The following is a 23207-nucleotide window of genomic DNA, read 5'->3' on the forward strand; positions in this document are numbered from 1 at the left end:
TGACCTCAAGTGATCCGCCCGCCTCAGCCGCTCAAAGTGCTGGGATTACAGGCATGAGGCACTGAGCCTGGGCTCTCCAGTTCTTGAGTAAACACACCGAGGCTCTGAGAAGAAATCTGTCACCAGGTTACAGAGGTAACTAAGATACGAAGGTGGGGTTCCAACTACTTCGCCTCCCATACATAAAGGCAATTCGTTCTTTTTCCGGTTCACATCTTGTTATCTCCATAATCTAATTTGAATATTCTCAGGAAAACTATCTTGGATTTTGACTCCCCCTCTCCCCCTAAAAAGATTGCCATACATTTGTGTTTTCTTTTTCTCCTACAAAGAGGGGTTGTTCTCTGTAGGAAAATTTGGATCTCAATTCTGTGGTCCTTGTGACTCTATTTCCAAGGAAACCTTAAGAAATTCCTTCCCAATTGAAGTAGACAGACAGGCCAGAGCTTATGACCCCAGCTTTTTTTTTTTTTGGAACTGAAGCCTCCATTGGAATAGCTGCAGTTCACTGAGTGTATATCACAAGCAATTACTTCCAGGTCTTATTGAAAATCCTCACAGCAACTCTGTTGTTATTATTACCATTTTTTTTTTCTAATGAGGTAAACTTAAAATCAAAGTATGATCCACCAGACCCTGATTCTAGTCCAAGCTTTTTTGTTCAAATCTTGTGAGTCACACTATCCCAGTAGATTCCCAGAGAGGAGCTTCATGAAACCCTTGCCCTGTCCCTCTACCTTCCTTAAGAACTACTGAATCAGGCCAGACGCAGTGACTCATGCCTCTGACAGCACTTTGAGAGGACGAGGCAGGTGGATCACTTGAGGCCAGGAGTGCGAGACCAGCCTGGCCAACATGGTGAAACCTTGTCTCCACTAAAAATACAAAAATTAGCTAGGTGTGGTGGCACACGCCTGCAGTCCCAGCTACTTGGGAGGCTGAGCAGAGAATTGCTTGAACCAGGAGGCGGAGGTTGTGGTCAGCCAAGATTGTACCACTGTACTCCAGCCTGGGCAACAGAGCAAGACTCCCTGTCTCAAAAAACAACAACAGCAACAACAAAAATCAGGATCACAGCTTGGGGCTGGGATCTCTTTATTTAGACATCCAAGAAAATTCTTATGTAGTCAATTTGTATGACATTTAGGAGCTGATGCCTTGTTTTCTGAAACAGAGTTTCTACTGGTAGAATCTTCAAGATTCTCTTTTAATAAGCACTGTACATCAAGGACTATTTCAAATTACCTTGGATCCTGAATATGGTCTCTCTTAATCTTTATTATTCTTATAGATAAATGAGGGGCGGGGGGAAGTGGAGGAGGAAGATGAGTAAAGTAAAGTTCCAAGTAAATTATATTTGTTCTTCCCAAACAAACGAAGAATGAGGGTTATGCAGTCAGAAAAACTAGCAAGCTTAAAAATGTAAGAACTATACATTTAATGTGTATAGTTCTGGCCCAATGTAAGTATTTGCCTCAGTGTGCAGTCAGTGGAAAGAAGGAAGGAAGGGAGGAAGGAAGGAAGGAAGGAAGGAAGGAAGGAAGGGAAGGAAGGAAGGAAGGAAGGAAGGAAGGAAGGAAGGAAGGAAGGAAGGAAGGAAGGAAGGAAGGAGAAAGGATGGAAGGGAGGGAGAGAGGAAGGGAGGGAGGGAAGGAAGGAAGGAAGGAAGGAAGGAAGGAAGGAAGGAAGGAAGGAAGGAAGGAAGGAAGGAAAGAAGGAAGGGAAAGGATGGAAGGAGGGAGAGAGGAAGGAAGGAAGGAAGGAAGGAAGGAAGGAAGGAAGGAAGGAAGGAAGGAAGGAAGGAAGGAAGGAAGGAGGGAGGGAGGAAGGGAGGGAGGGAGGGAGAGAAGGAAAGAGTGACACTATCACAATAGAAATTATGTACTTGAACAACAACAAAAAAAGAGGAAGTAGGGAACTTGATGGGAAAGACAAAATGTAGAGGAAAGAGAATAAGGAAGGGAGGAAATAAACAAAAGACAATAAAGTTATTATGAAGTTCTAATTAGCATCCCAAATGTAAGCAGCTCTTTCTGATTCACTCTGATTAGGATTGTCTTGTATTTAATTGATTTTTATTATGTCATTTCTATATATACTATAGTGTGTGTGTGTGTGTGTGTGTGTGTTTTATTTTGTAAAGGTAGATTTTGCTCTGAATGTCAAGGCAATTTCAGCTCCTGAAAGAGAAGGTAACCGAATAGATAGCAAGGAAAATATAGTTTCTATTATTCTCAGCTCTTAAAATTGAAAAAAAAAAAAAAAGAAAGAAACAGAAAGAAAAGACAAACTCCACCCTCTGGGGAATTTGCATACTAGGCAGACTTGGGTGCGCAGCAGTGGGTGGTTCCGGCTGAGAGTTTGTCTATTCTTAGACGTCTGTGCTGAGGCAGAGTGGGATGGAAATTGTTCACTGCTGCTGTAGGACCTTAGAGTCATTTTTTTTAATGGGCTTCAACTGTCAAATCAAATCTCCCAATCTGTGTAAAAGGCTCTTGTAATTACACATGTCATCTCTTTTCACGACAAAACTCAAAACTGGTTTGTTTCTGAGGTACTGAAACGCAGTCTTTCTTCTGCATTAAGAGGATTGCTTTCTTTTTAGAGAGAGAGCTGGGGGAATTTTTCTCCCCCACTTTTTTTTGTTAACAAAAGCATGTGACAAGTCAACCGATCTTCCTCAAGGTAAAACAGGGGCCTGTTTTTCTTTGAGTAATTATGTGATGTGCCTGACTTTCAGGTGTGTGGCTTTTAAATACAACAAATCAGCATTAAAGATTAATTCACTCTGTTACAAGGCAAGAATATTTGTTGCCTGTGCAAACGTATTTTTTTTTTTTTTTTTTTTTTTTTTTTTTTTTTTTTTTGAGACGGAGTCTCGCTCTGTCGCCCAAGCTGGAGTGCAGTGGCGCGATCCTGGCTCACTGCAAGCTCCGCCTCCTGGGTTCACGCCATTCTCCTGCCTCAGCCTCCCGAGTAGCTGGGACTACAGGCGCCCGCCACTGCGCCCGGCTCATTTTTTGTATTTTTAGTAGAGACGGGGTTTCACCGTGGTCTCGATCTCCTGACCTTGTGATCCGCCCGCCTCGGCCTCCCAAAGTGCTGGGATTACAGGCGTGAGCCACCGCGCCCGGCTCAAACGTATTTTCTACTTGAATAAATTCATAGCTTAAAAAGCCAAAAGATAGTGAGATCACCAATAATGAGCCTCTAGTGTTTGGAACTCAGTCTGTAAGATCATTTTTTTTAATTTATCAAAATATATATGTAAGTTTTATAAACCACACACACATATACATATAAAGTGCTGTCTAAATGATTCATATATATGTGTGTGTGTGTCTATGCATGTGTGTGTATATATTTTTTTTTTTTATTTTTCATTCTTAGACCGTCTCATCCTGTTGCCCAGGATGGAGTGCAGTGGCACGATCTCAGCTCACTGCAGCCTCCTCCCCAAGAACCTCAAGCAATTCTCCTGCTTCAGCCTCCACAGTAGCTGGAATTACATGTGTACGTCACCATGGCCAGCTAATTTTTGTATTTTTAGTAGAGACAGGGTTTCACCATATTGGCCAGGCTGGTCTCGAACTCCTGACCTCAGGTGATCCACCCGCCTCAGCCTCCCAAAGTGCTGGGAAGTCATGAGCCACCACGCCTGGGCCAAAATATATTTATTTTTAAGCTTTGGTATAAGTTTCTATACCCAGATACTCGGGGAAGCCTGTAGACTACCAATGTTTTGTTTTTGTTATCTGAAAGTCTGATTTGGAATTCATGAAATATATGTAAAAATTATATTTAAGATGAGAATTCCCAAGACAACATTTTTATTGAGACCATTTTAGTCTCTTAAATCCTGGACTATATAAGCAATAAAAACGAAAACAAAACAAAACAAAGCAAGTACATGTGTTCTCTAAATGATTCTAAATAAGTGCTTATTAACCCATCATTTTTTCATTTAACATTTGAACACATTGACCTCAAGGAGTTGCAATAAAATTATACAAAGCCATTAAATTATAAATGAATGATAATTATTTATTATAATTATCATTATATAACATGAAATTTGTTATGAATGATATTAATAACAAATTTTTCTGGACCCAGAGGGAAACTCAGGGAAAATATAAAATTATCTTCAAAGACAACAAAATGAAAAATAAATGTGACATATGGACCTTAGGAAAAAATGAAAACCAAGTTCACATGAGATAAAGAGATAGGGCTGGGTGTGGTGACTCATCCCTATAATCCCAACACTTTGGGAGGCCAAGGTGGGCAGAGCACCTGAGCTTAGAAGTTTGAGATCAGCCTGAGCAACATGGCAAAGACCTGTCTCTACGAAAAATATTATACACAAAATTAGACAGGAGTGTTGGCGTGCACCTGTAGTCCCAGTTACTCTGGAGGCTGAGTAATTGGAGGATCACAAGAGCCTGGGAGGAGGTTGCAATGTGCCAAGATTTTGCCACTGCTCTCCAACCTGGGTGAAAGAGTGAGACTCCATCTTAAATACATAAATAAAAATTTAGAAAATAATAAAAAGAGATGAGATAGACATGAGATTTTTGCTTGGTTTATTTATTTCAGTGTGTACAGTTGCACTGAGTTTTTTTTGTTTTTTTTTTTATGATCGTAGTTCTTTTTCAACGTTATTTCCCTCAGGAATTTCCTTAAATATGTATGTGAATGAAAGCATACAGCTTCAGAATGAATAATGCTTTTAATAAAATGAAGACTGAGCAAAACTTAGAGAAATGTACCAAATCAGTGATTCCCCAGACTTTGAGATTTTATACACTACTAATAAATCTTGTCGTTAAAAAGGTTGAGGCTGGGCATGTTGGCTCAGGCCTGTAATTACAACACTTTGGGAAGGATCACTTGAGCCCAGGAGTTGGAGACCAGCCTGGACAACATAGCAAGACCCCAGTTTCTTTTAAAAAAAAAATTAGCTGGGCCTGTTGGTACTTGCTTGCAGTCCTAGCTACTCAGAAGGCTAAGGCAAGAGGATCACTTGGGTCCAGGAGTTTGAGGCTGCAGTGAACTATGACTGCACCACTTCACTCTAGCCTGAGTGACAGAGTGAGACTCTCTAAAAAAAATTAAACAAACAAACAAAAACAGTAGAAAGCATATAGGATCGTGGTAAGAGATAGCATTTATAAAAAATCAAAGAAATATAACTTCATGAAAAACTCCCTACCTTGCCCTTTTAATTTTTCTGTGAGGAGATAGCATTGAGAAAATACATGACACTCTGGCCAAATAGCACTCTCTGAGCTAAATATTTAAAATATTAACTACTTAGTAAGCCAAATCAGTGTCAGTTACAAATCAAGCAAATTGTGCCTCTTTTTATGAGGATAAATGTAAAAGCTCACCTGATTAATCTCACAACTACTAGCGGTACAGCCATTTGGTACATTTTTAAGATTACCTCCTGAGCATCCAGTTTTCATTACTATGCAAATGAGCTAAGACAAAGCTCAAAATAACTCCAGTTACTTTCCCAAATAGCAGAATAGAAATCAAAAGGATGGAGATTAATCCCATCAATCTTGAGACGAGAAACTGGAAAACACCAAAATAGGAAATTTCATAAATAAGTTTTTTTCATAGATGAAACCTGACTAAAATTTGTTGGATGTGTATAAGCCTTCTATCTATGAAAGAATCACTTAAGATTGATGTCCGGCCGGGCGCGGTGGCTCAAGCCTGTAATCCCAGCACTTTGGGAGGCCGAGACGGGCGGATCACAAGGTCAGGAGATCGAGACCATCCTGGCTAACACGGCGAAACCCCGTCTCTACTAAAAACACAAAAAATTAGCCGGGCGAGGTGGCGGCGCCTGTGGTCCCAGCTACTCGGGAGGCTGAGGCGGGAGAATGGCGTGAACCCGGGAGGCGGAGCTTGCAGTGAGCTGAGATCCGGCCACTGCACTCCAGCCTGGGCGACAGAGCGAGACTCCGTCTCAAAAAAAAAAAAAAAAAAAAAAAAAAAAAAGATTGATGTCCTACAGTTAGCTCTGATCATGGACACTAACTAGTATGTGTGTTTCAATGAAGATACTGTGTTTCGTCATACCATGATGGTATACCATTCATTCAAGGAAAATTAAAGTCCCAGGATGCTTTATGGAAACAAACTTCCTGTTAGCAATTCAGTAAGTACCCTTAGCTATGCTGGTACCTAATAATTTACCCAACTTAGGTAAAGAAGTTACCCAGCTAAAGTATGTCTAGGTTTTGTCAGCACAAGTAGTTGACAACCAAGTCCTTACTGTCCACTAGACCTACATCTTGATTCCAGAAGGGAGATTCTCCAAGAATGGGGAATGATGTTCCTGGAGTGCCAAGGTCGCCTCTGCCTCCATATGGCCAGGAACAGGCTGAAGATGGCCTTCTCTCAGGGTTGAGGCCAGGAAGGGCCACCCTGGGATGCATGGCACGTGCCAGCTCTTGGGGACCAGAGTCTATTCCCATCATGCAGAGGCAGCATCAGCTACCGAAAAGGATCTTCAAAGTGGAGGGACAAACCAGGCATCCCTGTACAAGTTCCTGTGGATTCCTCATAGTTTCCTCCTTGCAGTATGCACAAAGGCACCCATAAATGAACGTTAGACCCTTGGAACCCTTCATTCTTCATAGAGGAGAGGGACATCCCTGAGTTAGTGAAGCAAATATGTGGTAATGTCCCCGATGGTTCTGACTTGCCTGTTCAGCACAGCCTGTGCGGTCCCTTCTCTTAAATCATTCATGAGGCGAGAACAATCTAGGTTAATCCAAATTAACATGGTGCCCGACATTGTTCCCTTCCTGGCTGAGCCAATTACTCCCACACGTACTACATTTTCTGCTGCATATATAACTTCAAACTACAGCTCAAGTTTTTTTCTTCAGTATGATAAAATTCAGTGTCATGAACCATGGCCGGGTTAAAATTCTGATTTAAACATTTTGGTGATTACATTTCTAACACTTTTTAATTAATTGCTTCAACACCTAATGGAGTTAGAAAAAAGAAAAATAAATATATATAGCTCAGATTTTAATTATTCTACTCTGCAACTCCAAATACATTCAGAAAAATGTCTGTTTCATTTATTCAAAAAATAGCAATTTATAGTAATAAATGCTAAACTGGGAGGCTGATTTGATTGTTCTAATCACCAAAAAGCTTAGCTTTTTTTTTTTTTAGAAGGGGAAGTGGGGAAGACAGTGAATATATAAAATATTACTTCCACCAAGCACATTTTTCTGCAACAAATGCATGGCATTTAATCAGTAACTATATAAATGTCCCCCATGGTTCACTGAATATTTTACCACTCCATCACCATCATCCGGCCCCCCAAGCTATTTTGTATATGCGAGGACACACGGGTAATACCCTGGACATTCCCCTTCTTTTTTCTTATGTAAAACAGTTGCCTGGTGGTTACTGTGTTTACAGATTTCTTGTATGCTGTGCTTTCAAGCATTAAGAATTCAAATTTATCTCACTGTAGAAACAAGAACCCAAAGTGCCAAAAAGTGATCATAAATACCAATTGAACCCAACGGGTATAATATTTACATAATACTCACTTTCGCCACTTTTTCTTTCCCAGTGAGGTGAGAGCCAGACTATAGGTTACTCCCAAAATACTCCAAGACTTTTTTTTTTTCCTTTTTTATTTAACCATGTGTAATGTAACCCATAAGAATAGAACCAGGTTTGTCTGAATCCATTGTGTCATTAATGTCCCTTTGAGAATCAATTCCATTGCACTGGCCTTCCCACATTCCACAGGACATTTCCTGTATCGGAGCTTTCTAAACTATGAAATTGTTATTCATTACTCTGTGAGCTTTGGAGAATCAAGACATGAAAGAGACATCCCATGATGCATCATAGCATCATGACATTAAATTGTCACCGGGTGTGTACCCAAACCATTAAACGGGACCATGAGATCATAAAAACTACACCCTTTTGTAGGTAACACAAGGAGGGTCTGGGAAGGTTGGAAGTGACTTAAAAGCCAAACAAGTCACCAGTGGCAAAATCAGGACCGAAATTCGGTCACCATAAAGGCCAGTACCATGCTTGCTTCCGCAACACTGCTGTCTCATGGCACAATTCTCAGGTCGCCTTTCCTGGCTCTACCATGAATATGATAAAAATGAAAGTAGGGGATGGGATAGAACAGAATAACCATTAGTGGTGCCACAATTTACAAACAGAGGTTTCTATAAGAACCTGTCATTCATTTTTTCCTAGCCTTCAAGATCAAATCTATTGTCTTTTAATGTATTTTATTCAAAATCTTTCTTCTTCTTAAGTTGATTAGTCACATTTTTAGAGGGTCCATATGCAGACACAGTAAGTTTTCAGTTTAACTTCTTCTGAGATAGTTTACTGACATTGCCCTAGCTAGTTTTTTCAACAAATAATGTTCACATTTTTTTTTTTTTAATAGAGGTGGGGTCTCACTATCTTACTCAGGCTGATCCTCAACTCTTGGGCTCAAGCCATCCACCCACCTCGGCCTCCCAAAAGTGCTGGGATTACAGGTGTGATCCACCGTGACCGGTCTGTTTTTTGCTTCTATCCAAATATATTCAGAAAAATGGGCAATACAGTGCTCTGTTCTCTGATAAAGTAGGTATTGAGAGGGACTAGAGAAGTAAAACAAACAAACAAAACACCCAATAGTCTTTATTACTTCTTTTTAATTGTTTAACTTTATTACTGTTGCACCATTTATACAATTACATATAATTTCAATGCATCCATTGTACATTTTTTTGTTTTTTTATTTGTTTTTTTTTCCATTTTCCAATGAGTGGTGTGTTGGTGTCTGTGACACAGAATGGAAGAGAAACTGGAACTGCAATGAACGCAGACTTTTTTTTTTTTTTTTTTTTTTTTCATTTCCACTGACCAATAAACAGAACTACAGGTGCACCCAACCACGGACATGCATTAACTCGTCATGAGAAATCTAGGTAGGCTAAGTAGGATGAGAGAATGTTTGTCACTCCCAAAAATATCTGGAGAGGAAGAATGGAGGATTGGCATTGAGATCCATGTGGACAAGCTAAGTGGGCTCTGTCTGAAAGCTGGCATTCATCCACAACATTAAAAAAATATCAAAATAAGAAAGGCTGTAAATTAAAAAGAAAACACAGAAAATACTGCTCTCATAAAGATCTGATTGCCTTGGCACAGGCCCTGTGGGCAGAATCAAACGCATCACTCCCAACTCCCATTGCAGAAGAAAAGCTATTCAACTCTCAGCGGTGGAGGAGTGCATGTGGCGGCAGTTTCAGGTACAAACGATGTACTGCACTTTCAGACGCGATCTTGGAAATCCAGGACTTCTTGGTAAAGTTGACTGAAGGTATATTAGATATTTCCCCACAAAAATACTATTTGGATTCTCCCACCCCCTCCCTCCCTTGATGGGACAACATCCTTTATTTTTCCTTGGGCAATACATATCATTACTTCCAATTTGAAACAAGTTAGTATAGGAGAGAGAGAGAGGAGAGATAGGAGAGGCGAGAGAGAGAGAGGAGATAGAGAGAGAGATAGTGAGAGAGAGAGAGGAGATTGTTTTAAGTGGTATTATTTTTCCTATAGGCTGTCCTTGTCACTCTTTCACGGCTACGGTTTGATCGGAATTAGCTGCCGGGGCCTCCACCGGCTTGGGCTCTTCTGCGGAGGCTGCGGGGGCCTGGGCCTTGGGTGTGGAACTAGGCGCTTCCGTGGCTGCGGGGGTCTCCTTGGAAGAGGGGGCAGCCTCCGAGCTGCCGGGTTTTGAGTCTGAAGCGGGGGCCCCGTCACTTTTGGTCTCCTGGGCGGCAGGAGCTGCGGGCGCCTCAGTCTTTTTGGGTTCCCCTTCCTCCTTGCTGGGCTCCTCCCCGGCAGCAGGGGCCGCGCTCTCGGCCGGGGCCGCGGCGGCCTCGGCAGCTTTGGGGGCCTCGCCGCCCGCAGCGGGGCCGGGGGCCGCCTGCTCCTGCTCGGGCGCCTTCGGGGGCTCAGCCTTGGCCTCCGCCGCGCCCTCCGTCTTCTCGGGCTCCGCCTTCGGGGCCTCCTCCTTGGCGGCCGCCGCGTCCTTCTCGCCCTCCTTCTCCTCGGCCTTGCCCTCGGCGTCCTGGTCGGGCTTCTCCTTGCCCTCCTTGGCCTCGGCGGGCTCCGCAGCCGCCTGGGGCTCGCTCTCCTTCGGGGTTCCCTCCTCTTCCGTCGCTGCGCCCTCAGCCTTCTTGTCTTTGTCCTTGGCTTTCTCGTCATTCACATTGTAGCCCTTCTTCTTCTTGCTGAGCTTGCCTCCCATCTTGGAGTTCTGGAAGCAAACACAAAACAAAACAAAATGGGGGTTACTACACAAGTGTGGGGACCACAAAAGGCTGCATTTTGCAAAGCATGGGGTTCTGGGCCTGCTGCACTGCACACCCCAAAGAGGTGGCATGGTAAACTGCAGTTACGCACAGTTAAATTCAATTTATTCATGTATTTACTTTTGAGACAGGGTCTCGCTGTGTTACCCAGGCTGGAGTGCCGTGGTGAGATCTCGTCTCACTGCAGCCTCCACCTCCTGGGCTCAGGGGATCCTCCCGCCTCAGCCTCCCACACAGCTGGGCCCACAGGTACACCCACCATGCCCGGGTAATCAGTTAAATTATTATATTACACTGTTATTACACAATTGAAAGTAAAAAAAATTAAAACTCAAAAACATTAAGGAGCTCAGTTAAGTGGGTTCTGCCATAATTTTAAATGAGTTTTTAAAACAATATGTCAAGAAATTAAGGAGCTCAGTTGTGGAGCTTCTAATCATAGCCAGTTGAGGGAATAATAAGCTGAGATCAAAGAATCAGTGATTAGAGGCAAAGCTTGTCAACCCTTGAGAGGAGGAGCACTATCTGTTTCTCATCTGCCATCCCATGTCTGATGCAAACACCAAGTCTAGAACAGGCGTGTGCAGCATGGCAGGGGCAGCCATCTTAGACCCAGGCTAGAGCTACAGAAAGGCGTCGCAATTTTAAAATGCTTGCTGGAGAAACTGCACAGCTGTAATAAAGCACAAATCACAGATTTCTAGAAAATAATCTCAAACTACAATCTCCTCTGCTACATATGTGTGTGTTTTGTATCAGCAAACACATCTTCAAACACGTAAAGTAAACAGGATTCAGTCTATCTTCTTACCAAGCAGGGGCAGTTATGAAAATGCCAGTGTCTCCTGCTGGCTGTGTCTGACATCAATTCATTTCAAGGTATTTTCAGCTTAAAAAAAAATAGTTCCGTAGTAACATAAAATTGTTCTTCATTATCAATTTCCTGGTTAGAATTCAAACTATAAATGCACGTTCAATGGTCATTAACAACCATCTTGAGGCTGCTGCTTTCATTCTGGCACAAGAAACCCTATTTGTATTTGAATCTTGAATTTCTCTCCACTGAAAACCAAGCATTAAACCAGATAAATAATAAATTTCTTCTTCCAGAACCATGGCCATAGCTAAACAGGCTCTTGGTGTCTTTTTTTTTTTCCTTCAAGTCCATTTTTCTGTCACCACACATCAGTGAAAACCCGCTGAAATGTTGCTTTTGCAAAGGAAATTGGTTGCTTTTCCTGGATGAAGCATGGCAGAAATCACATTATACTATCCTCCTTAGTCCCACAATTGAGAAAAGCCCAGGGGAAGGCGTCAGCCTCACCCTAGACCCCAAGGGAGGTTAGAAAGACAGGGCGGACCACCTGGTTTTGCCCAGGTCAGGTCCACTGGCAGAACTGTACACACTCCTTTGCCAGCTTTGCAAATGTAGACATCCCTCATTTAGAAGAGAAAGATTTGCTGTTTATTTATTACCTCCTTGGAATCAAGATTCATGACAGTGAAATAACCTACATTTATCTTATTAAAAGTCGAGTTTTGGGTGGAAGAAAATGATTCTTCAGTCAAAATTTTTCTCACCACTCTATATGCTAATTTATCTGGAATGACTTCAGTAGTTGGGGAAAGAGAAAAGCAATAAACTGAAATTTGACTAAAATACTATTCATATTCTCAAGAAAGGTCTTTATGACGTTAGCTAAGATTCTTACATGTCCTTCTTTTTAGAAAAGGGAGGGCCAATTAGTCATAACCTGCTTCAGACAGGCTCCATTGGATTTAACTTTTGATTATTTCTCCCTCAAAAGGAGAAACAAACATATGTGGCGAAAAATACAATTAAATATACTTTCATCCTCTAAGCAATCACACAGCAGTACATGAAAATATAGAGACAAAAACTGGATCAGTATTTTAAACTGTAGTTTATAACTCTTCCATGGAATTCTTGTCAGATGCACGAATGGCCTATACCAAATATAATTTCAGCTCCGATATTTCAAGATACATTTGGGTCCCTTAGGTTGAGCTAAATAAGAAACAGGAAACCTAACAAGTCTGCCTTTAGGATCTTCTCTCAATCCAGTAATAGAAACCAATACACCAACTTAGAAATTACAGACGCTAAGATAACGTGCAAACATAGGGGGTACTGTATAATATGGGTGCTGCTTTCCGACACCCACAGCATGAAATTCTATACAGCAATCCCCAGAGGTTTAAAGTCATGTTGGGTTACAAACCTAAAATCTGAGTTACTAAAATTGGCTTCTCTGACACACAGTTAAGGCCACATTCTAGTCTTTGTTTTATGCCCAGCTGCGATTTGTTTCTGGGTCAAAAATGAACACACATAATCAAGTTATAAGTAAGAAAATATGTCTCAATCCAGTTTGTTTTTCAAATAAAGTTAACAAACGCCCCTGGCGTTTTGCTAATTTACCTCTACTGGTTATATTGAGGTATCAGAGGGAGGCTCATAGGACCCACCTGAACCCTGAAAAGGCAGGATTATCTCATCATTTCCCAAGACCATATGGGTGAAGACCTTGCCTACAACATCTATTAACTGTTTCCTAGGTATCAAGCACAATCCTACTCACAAATATATTACATACAATATGTAATCTCAACAGCACCATGGAGTAGTACGCTATTCATTCACCTTCTTCTTTTACTCATAAGGAAATCCTACTAGCTGAGTTCGTGGAGCTGTACTACAAGCAAAGGCCAAGTCCAGCAAAATTCAGTAAGGCAGGAAGGCACCAGAGAGGCGGTCGAAGGAACTCCGCTGAGAAGCCGGCAATGGGGCAAAGCTCTCAGTCCCGTAATGTTACACACCTGGGTTACAAGGATGGTGCCACCTGGGGTAGCTCAGAAGTTGAGGGAATAAAGAAGAAATTTAGTATTTCGAGTATCCTCTGCCTCTCAACATTTCATCTTCCTATTTGCCAGAGGAGCTTTTTACCAAGAGAAAGCAATGAGCACACAGTTTAAATTATTTCATTCCTTTCTTTCTTTTCTCTTTTTTTTCTTTTAGACAGAGTCTCGGTCTGTCACCTAGGCCGGAGTGCAGCAGCAGCACAATCTGGGCTCACTGCAACCTCTGCCTCCCCAGGTTCAAGCAATTCTCCTGCCTCAGCCTCCCGAGTAGCTGAGATTACAGGAGTCTGCCACAACGCCCAGCTAATTTTTGTATCTTTAGCATAGATGAGATTTCACCATGTTGGCCAGGCTGGTCTTGAACTCCTGACCTCAGATGATCCGCCCACCTTGCCCTCCCGAAGTGCTGGGATTACAGGTGTGAGCCACCATGCCCAGGCGATTTCATTCATTTCTGTTACTTCTAATTTTGAAAGAAATCATTTGGTACAGAAAGTTAGACGTTGGAACTTCTAAGATTAAAATAAAGCAGTTAAAAAAAATATGGCAACAGGTAATCCATGCTGAGAGTCACTAAACCAAAGCTCTACTGAAAGGGCCGAGACTGACTTTGCATTTCTCCACAATTAGTAAATTCACTAGAAACTGAGCAGCACAGCAACAAAATTCAGACCAATGCTGAATGCACTGACCTCAGCTCTATGTGTTTATGTATTAACCAAACACTAAAACTGACCTCTGTTATGACGTCTCAGAAAAAAGCAGATTCTGAAGCTGTCCTTTAAAGACCGGGTGTGGTGGCTCACACCTGTAATCCCAGCACTTTAGGAGGCCAAGGTGGGTGGACCACTTGAGGTCAGGGGTTCAAGACCATCGTGGCCAACACGGCAAAACCCCGTCTCTACAAAAATTACAAAAATTAGCCAGGCGTGGTGGTGCGCACCTATCATCCCAGCTACTCAGGAGGCTTGAACCCGGGAGACGGAGGTTGCAGTGAGCCGAGATCAGCCACTGCGCTCTGGCCTGAGCAGCAGAGTCAGACTCTGTCTCAAAAACAAACAAACAAACAAACAAAAAAGCTGTCCTTTAAAGAAAACTCGATGCCACAAGGGCCAAAATGACAGGCTTACCGATTAATATTGGCATAGAAAATAACCATAAACAGTAGGAGAGAGAGGAATTTCACTGAGTTTAATCTGGTAAATATTGGACAAGAATTGAATTTCAAGGAGACTTTGGACATTGGGTCATGGCAGGGTATAAAAATCCCACCTCGCAGGAGAATGGCGTAAACCCGGGAGGCGGAGCTTGCAGTGAGCTGAGATCCGGCCACTGCACTCCAGCCTGGGCGACAGAGCGACACTCCGTCTCAAAAAAAAAAAAAAATCCCGCCTCCACAGCACACCCACCCAGAATCCTTGGGCAAGTTATTTAATCTCATTGTCCTTTCGTTTCCTTTAAAATAATTTCTTTTTAAAACGTCAATTTCATGGGAATTTAATGTGAGGCCATGTGAATACAACATTTTACATTTCCAGGGCCTGCAAAAACGTTAGTTCCTTGCCCCATCATTTAATTTGAAAATTCTTAGGTAATTCTTTGCTTGTAAACTCCAACAGAATAGTTAGAACACAGGTTCCACACACCAAGTTCTAGAATCAGGAGCACCACAATGAAAAGAACATTTAACATCTTTTAAAAATGTTTAATGTTATCAGAAAGATGTTTGGTATGTGTGTTCCATGCATGCCCCTGCTGGTTCTATTTGAAAAAGAAGTTTTTACAGTTATCTGTTGTCACCATACTGTAAGGGTAAAATCTCTACTTCTTCGATCTGAATATTTTACCTACGTAAGATTAATATTTTACCTGTTAAATATGTTAACAGTCCATTCTACCAAGAAATCAGTTTCTACACAGAGATTAAAAACCAGATTAGTTATATCCACTCCTCCCAGTTAGAACGAGTATTGGAGTGATCAGAGAAACAGAAGAGGGGGCTGGTGCGGTTGCTCACGCCTATAATCCCAGCACTTTGGGAGGCCGAGGCGGACGGATCACCTAAGGTTGGGAGTTCGAGACCAGCCTGACCAACATGGAGAAACCCCGTCTCTACTAAAAATACAAAATTAGCCAAGTGTGGTAGTACATGCCTATAACCCCAGCTACTCAGGAGGCTGAGGCAGGAGAATCGCTTGCACTTGGGAAGTGGAGGTGGCGGTGAGCTGAGATTGGGCCATTGCACTCCAGCCTGGGCAACAAGAGCAAAACTCTTGTCTCAAAAAACAAAAATGAAGAAAGAGAAGAAATGTAATTCCATTTTTTGCTGTCCCCTCACCACCTCTTCATCACTTGGTCCAATGAAACAAGAGAAAAGTGTTTTGATCACCAAGATGGAAAAGGAACCTCAATTCTTTTACTCATTTAATGCCTCAAATTTCATATGTAAAGGGTAAAAACCTGGTCTGCACCTTATCTTGGCTAATAAGCTGAACACACCATGATGATAGAAGCTAACATTGTCAAATATCATTTTGTTTTGCCACTTCCAACAGAAGAATATTGTTCTTTTATCATATGTCAAATAGCTTAATAAAGATACTAACTTACATCTTTAAAATCCCCCACAACTATCTTGTGACTAGTTTTATTCCCTTCCACCTTATAAAACCAAGCCTCCATCTAATTAATCTCATCTGGCTAGAAACAAGATATTCTGGAAGAACTGTGTTAAAGTTCTGCTTTTTGGTGAAGAGAGAAGAGAATGTGCTATTCGAGCACCGTGAGTTGATCAGAGCAACCTGGGCTGGAAAGCAGGAAAATGAGAGGGAGGCCTGGAAAGGTCAGAGGGAGGGTTGGAGGTGATTACCCATCACACCAGCCTGGTCCTTTTTTGCCTACACCTGCCAGGAAACTCAAACAGCGTTTGCATCCGTGGAATACATATGTATCACCTTCTGAGCCTCACTTCCTATAACTGATGTTAGCTTAGACTACACACTCAGTCCTGACACAAATCTTTCTTTGCTTATTGGCAGCAAATCCTGTTCCCTAATAAATGAAAGCATACATTTATGAACATTCGTGAAACTTCTAAAGACGAGTTTCTCTAACTTCTTTATGCCTAGGAAGGCACATAAAAGAGCAACTTCATAGCTAGGTAGGCAAGGTAAGGTGAAGTTTTTTTGTTTGTTTGTTTTTGTCCTCAGAGACAACTACACTTTAGTTTCTTCAGAGGACCTGGTTAAAAAAATAAATAAAAATAAAGAACGAACATATGGCCTAAAAAATGTTTTAATTCTTCCTCCAAAGCAAATTAAAATAATTCTGTTGAGTCTTAGAGCTAACAAGTATTTCTTATTTTACAGAAGAAAATCCTATTTATAAGATTAATGTTCAACTTCATAGGAGGAAAAAAATGTGGTCCTATGCATTTCTATAATAGCAAACCAAAAAAAAAAGAAAAAGTGAATTCGTTCTTACTATTGAGAGCTTAAATTTAATATGAAAATTTCTTTGGGAGAGTAAAGGTGAGAAATAATTTCAAATCTGATGTCATAATGAAGACACTCTGTAATAAAAACAATCTCCTCTACCAAGTTTTCCAATTGTTTGTTCCTTTTTCTCCAGGAAGCCTGTCAGGGAACACAGAAGATACTCCTTATCCATTCAAATCTTCTGCTGTGTTTATTTTGTACACAGAATCCACAGGATGCACTGGGTCCAAATCCCTTCTGTACACGCTTAATAGCTAAGAATTTCACTAAACCACTACAGTTCTTACAAACTATAATAGGATACCCTCTGTACACACTTAATAGTAAATAATTTCACTAAACAACCATGATTTGGCTGCTGACATGACCAGCTCATCCAGAACTTTCCTAATACGCACTTACATTTTTTTTTACCTTAAACCACTCCAATAGCACAGCCTACCGTATTAAAATTCAGTCTTTCAGTTTGAGAAAATAAAGGTGGAAGAGTAGATAGCAAAATGCCATATAAGAAAAAAATAAATTATGAAATATTTTATTTGTTTGACTTTTGTCAAAAACAAGCCACCTAGCACTCAGTATGAAGTGTGCTAAAAATGGTAGGTGTGCTGGGGGTTGGTCTCCACTGTCAACAAACTGCTATGAGACTCAGTGGTTACCCTCGGGATCTCAAATTTCCTAATCAGTAAAACGAAGATACTTAAGGAGCATTCTCTTTCTAGGGGGAAAAATAATTTTATGAATGCTTCTGGCACTAAATAAAATGCAATGCAAGATTTTTTAAAAAGTGGTATTATCAATAGTTCAATGTATCTGGTAATCACTATCATAAAAACATATCATCTTACACCCTAAAGATTAAATTGACAACCAGCTGCTATTACTATGATTAGATGTCTTCATACATCATTTCAATATGTGAAGCTTGCTGAAAATTAGAAATAAAAAAATAATCTTAAAAAGCAAAAAAAAAAAAGGGCTGGGAGCGGTGGCTCATGCCTGCAATCCCAGCACTTTGGGAGGCCAAGGCGTGAGGATCACAAGGTCAAGAGTTCAAGAGAAGCCTGGCCAACATGGCGAAACCTTGTCTCTACTAAAAATACAAAAATTAGCCAGGAGCAGAGTGCATGTGCTTATAATCCCAGCTATTTGGGAGGCTGAGGCAGGAGAATCGCTTGAACCCGGGAGGTAGAGATTTCAGTGGGCTGAGATGGTGCCACTGCACTCCAGCCGGGGGCCTGGCGACAGAGCAAGACTTCGTCTCAAAAAAAAAAAATTGCAAAAAAATACAAATAAAAATGGTAACATGACATCCAAATATTTATTAAAGCATAGAATGTTTTTTAACGTTTTTAATTATATTTAGAAAATATTTTCAGAATCATGTGTCAACTCTGTAAGGAATGAGTCAGGATGGAATGGCTCACTGAAGACTTCTCAGATAGACTCATAACTGTCAGAAAAGTCAGATTTCATCAGCTTCGCTCACGCAGAACTAGTTCACAGTGCCCTGGTTGTGGAAGACACTCTGTTGTTTCCCCTTTACCTACTTTGATGGGTCATCTGCCAACCACTGGTGGTCCTGCCTTGCAAGACCTGTCCTGTGCCCAAGCTCTTTGAGCAAGCACGCTTCCTGAAAATAACCAAACCGTCTTTTCCTTTTATGCGATGCTAAGTAATATCAGCCTACAGATACTTTAAATTATCCTTTCAAATACAGTTTAAATCAGTCTCACAAGGGCTAATCACAATTCTCAAAAACTAATGTGATATTCAGTTAGTGTCAAGTAGAAATGTTGAGAAAAACAAAGTGCGAAAAGTTCTCAGGCCCAAATTTCTAGCACAATACAACCACTTACAAAACCAGGCTATATCACCATTTTTGCAGAGCTATCCACAGGCAACATTTTGAAAGATTATGTTTGGAGTTCCTGCATTGGGAAAGAGTTCCAGGTCAGATATAGCCTTTTTTTTTTTTTTTTTTTTTTAAAGACAGGCTCTCGCTGTTGTCACCCAGGCTGGAGTGCAGTGGCGCGATCTCAGCTCACTGCAACTTGCACCTCTCGGTTCAAGTGATTCTCGTGCCTCAGCCTCCTGAGTAGCTGGGATTACCTGTGCACCACCACACCTGGCTAATTTTTGTATTTTTAGTATTTTAGTAGAGATGGGGTTTCACCATGTTGGCCAAGCTGGTCTCAAACTCCTGACCTCAGGTGATTCGCTTGCCTCAGACACCCAAAGTGCTGGGATTACAGGCCTGAGCCACCATGCCCCGCCCCAGATATAGTTTTTAATGCCAACTGTAGGAATATCAACAAGGAGGTCACGGTGAATTCAAACACAACAAGCTGAAGATTCATTACTCTTATATGAACAAGAGCAAGAGTGAAAATGAGATAAGGAGGGAGGGAGACAAAACAGAGCAAGCAAGGGAGGGAGAGGTGGGGAAGGAACAGAGATAACGCCTCTCATTTTGAATAAATTCTCTTTTCATCCTCCTTAAAACTGCTTTTTCTGAAAATCTACTCCTCCACCAGACATAATCTTTTTCTGCATTTTTAGCTTATGGAAATTGAAGCCACATATACTGTTTCTTAAACGTCTCTAGCAGGACACTGTCAGAGGCACACCAGAGTGAAAATTTCCCACACCAAAGGATTTAAATCATACCTCCATTCTGCCCCAAAGTGACAGCAACGGTGTATGAATTGGGAATCCCAAGCGGGTGGTGTCCCTTGCTCTCTGATGCTACCAGAGGAACCCAATTTGACCCACAACTGCTGTGGCAAGTGGGGTCACTAAACAAACTGACCAGGTCTTCAGCAGGACTTACTATGTCCTTAATAGAAGACACTTCTACCCCTTGCAGTGACTAAGGGTTCTCAAATCCCTTTGCTGGTATCGAGTGAAAACACATGGGTCAGTCCTGCTGCCTATGCATTCTTTGGGTTTGGGTCAAGACACCTGCAGTATTTAAAGACACATAAAGGCACAACCCTATATATCAGAATGGTATCTAATTAACATTTGAGCTGGAAGTTGTTCTAACAGCTTTCCAATGAAATGTGAGCTTTCTGAGAGCTATCATTTATTACTTCCTTTCTTTAGTCTTTTAAATAGAACACTTATTAAATAGGTTGTTTGGACATAGGAGAGCAAGAAAGGGAGACATGTTGGCTCAAAAGGAGTATCAAGTAGGAAAAACAATAGTGTTACCATTACCACCTTTAAGAGGATTTCAGTGCTTTGTGGCACGTCTAAGTGATAACATGGCATCAGGCTTCCAAAAGATGCCCTCTAGAGACCAGGGTCATCCAAATAGCTCTCAAGAGTCCTTCTACATTTTGATGGCAAGCAAAATTATTGGTAATGAAATGCTAATGCTTATCTCAGCCTACATACTTAATTTTAGAAGGTTTGATATGCAGACGCTCACCATTTGTGGACTGTTGAAACTTCATTTCAGTAGCACTTTGTTGGTTATATCCATTACTTAATATGTTATCCAAGTCTTTGCATTAAATGGGTTTTTGGATGAAAAATGCAAGTCCCCAATATACCATTGCCCTTCTTCAGAAAATGCAACCTTGCACAATGACACAATTTCCAGGAGTTATCCACCCCCAGGCCAAGGGGGTTACCTGCACTGTGTCCTTCCCATAATTACCACATACTCCACGACATCTCCAATTTGATTTTTCATTAACACGTTTTTACATTTACGTTGCTCTGTCAATGGACAACAACATGGTTCTGTAATGTAATAAGAATCATTAGCATACATTAACGGCTATATAAAATAAGAAAATGACATCAAATTTCTCCATATGATCTGAAAGTTACTATGTTCACTACTTTACATGCCATTCCTACTTATATCTTCTTTCCCTGGATTATTATAATATCTAAGCACTTCCTATATAGGGCAGTTTGAATCATACAAAGGTCCTATCCACTACAAAGTTTTCTACTTTGAAAATGCAAATTTGGATTTATTACCATTTCATCTAGAACCAGCGGAATAAGGTTATTAAGCATGAGATCAGACAGATGATAATGGAGAAGATGGCTCCAAGTCTATAGCAAAACCCAACATAAATATGCAACAATATGTGTCAGAGACTGGAGTGTTATTTCTGGTTTGATTGCAGCTTCATCATGCAATCAAGACAAGAAGTCATCTCCTTTTCATTCTGTTTCCCTCTTATAACCAGAAAAAAATATATCTGCTTACAAAGATGCAGAGAACGAATCAAAGTTTCATGACAAAGTTCCGTATGTGGCTGCAGCATATTAACTGTGTACCCTTGGACAAGCAACTGTCATCTACTAATTCAGAGCTGCAAATGTTAACAAGGATTATATGCCAGACAATTCACTCACAATTTTTTTTTAAGTAACACATAAACTTACAACTGAGTTGCATCTACATGCAAATCCATCACCAACAAGTTGGGTTTATAATTATGCAAGTGGAAAGAATGCAAGTTATTGGTCAAACCTACCTGAAGCAAATGTTGGAATAAGAGGGAAAAAATTCTTTTTTACATAAAGAAAATAATTTACAAAGAATAAAAAAGCACGGCCGGGCGCGGTGGCTCAAGCCTGTAATCCCAGCACTTTGGGAGGCCGAGACGGGCGGATCACGAGGTCAGGAGATCGAGACCATCCTGGCTAACACAGTGAAACCCTGTCTCTACTAAAAATACAAAAACTTAGCCGGGCGAGGTGGCAGGCGCCTGTAGTCCCAGCTACTCGGGAGGCTGAGGCAGGAGAATGGCATAAACCCGGGAGGCGGAGCTTGCAGTGAGCTGAGATCCGGCCACTGCACTCCAGCCTGGGTGACAGAGCGAGACTCCGTCGCAAAAAAAAAAAAAAAAAAAAAAAAAAAAAGCACAACACATATAAAGTATTTTCAATACTATCAGAAGAAAGAAATCTAAAATATTTATGTCCAGCAATTTCTATTTCCAACAAATGACTGGTCCTTTTCTTTTAAAAGGTTGAAATTTTTATTCTAAAAGAGGAAAGTGAAATAAAGGTAATGTAGCCCATGTGTATTTTTAGTATTCCAACCAGTATGTGCTCTGTCGCAGTTACTTGTCAAGTCTTCAGTGCCTGGTGGCAATTTCCATTGTTGAAATTATTGTTGTCAGTGTCTGATTCAGCCAAGGCTCATACTTAGCAATTCTAATAACATCCCCATCATTTAGAGGATGCAGATGTCCTCTGGGGAGAGGACACTATCTTAAGAGCTGCCAACCCATGTCTAAGTTTCTAGGTAAACCTTTGAAATATCATGAGTAAAAATTGAGAGAAAACATTCAAGACAATTTATTACCTTGTTACAATAAAAATGTTCATCAGTGTAAAAAAGTATGATAAAGATATGCAACAAACTTGAGTGAACAAAGTACACATACGCAGAGAAACACACACTCACACTTTTACAACCAAATTTTCCCAAAGAGGTGATTCAGAAGAGTTCCATCTACAAAATCAGAACGTCCCTGATACAAAAGAAGCTAAATCACAAGAAACCCCTCCATTATTCTTCATGAAGCCCAGTCTAGCCCTGCACACACACCAGCACAGGGTCTTTGGGGATCTTTCGTGAAAAATCCAAAATGCATAAACATCTGAGGTGAGAGATGTTCATTACTTTAATTTTATCTTTCCACATTTTATTCAAAAATTGTAATACCAGGTGGGGTGCAGTGGCTCATGCCTGTAATCCCAGGACTTTGGGAGGCCAAGGCAAGAGGATCACTTGAGCCCAGGAGTTTGAGACCAGCCTGGGCAAATAGTGAGACCCTGTCTCTTTTAAAAAAGGAAAGAAAAGAAATGTTAAAAATATATATATACTACTACTTTGTACCCCATAAAGATACACAATGAGACTCTGTCACAGTATAATTTGTAGAAGTCAGCATCCAGAGTGATTTCAATTAGTCTAGAAAAATAGACTTGATCGGGGCCAGGTGCTGGGACTCACGCCTGTAATCCCAGCACTTTGGGAGGCGGAGGCGGGCGGGTCACGAGGTCAGGAGATCGAGACCATTCTGGCTAACATGGTGAAACCCCGTTTCTACTAAAAATACAAAAAATTGGCCAGGCATGGTGGCGGGCTCCTGTAGTCCCAGCTACTCGGGAGGCTGAGGCAGGAGAATGGCGTGAACCCGGGAGGCGGAGCTTGCAGTGAGCTGAGATGGCGCCACTGCCCTCCAGCCTGAGTGACAGAGCGAGACTCCGTCTCAAAAAAAATAAAATAAAATAAAATAGATTTGATCTTAGTGAGAAAATATCTTTTTTGAACTGTGCGCTAGGTGTAAGACGTGACAGGGAACATGAGTGAGTGAAGAGCCTACTCTAGCAAGAGGGAGAAGACATGAAGACAATTAAAATATAAATGAGAGTAAGTCAGGCGCTA

The 23207-nt window shown here is 41.2% G+C and overlaps 1 protein-coding gene across 50 annotated transcripts in view; it reads right to left on the reverse strand.

The window, feature by feature from the left end:
- Window positions 1–8719: 8719 nt before the first annotated feature.
- Window positions 8720–23207, reverse strand: part of BASP1 (brain abundant membrane attached signal protein 1) — a 1209505-nt gene continuing 1195017 nt past the window's right edge. For all 50 annotated transcript variants that reach the window (XM_050794737.1, XM_050794751.1, XM_050794717.1 and 47 more), the window contains one exon: window positions 8720–10342. In XM_050794737.1, the coding sequence (XP_050650694.1) occupies window positions 9650–10333 (684 nt within the window). In that variant the 5' untranslated portion in view covers window positions 10334–10342 and the 3' untranslated portion in view covers window positions 8720–9649. The remainder of the gene's footprint in view (window positions 10343–23207) is intronic.

The sequence above is a fragment of the Macaca thibetana genome, chromosome 6, assembly GCF_024542745.1.
Source record: "Macaca thibetana thibetana isolate TM-01 chromosome 6, ASM2454274v1, whole genome shotgun sequence".
Lineage (NCBI taxonomy): Eukaryota > Metazoa > Chordata > Mammalia > Primates > Cercopithecidae > Macaca > Macaca thibetana.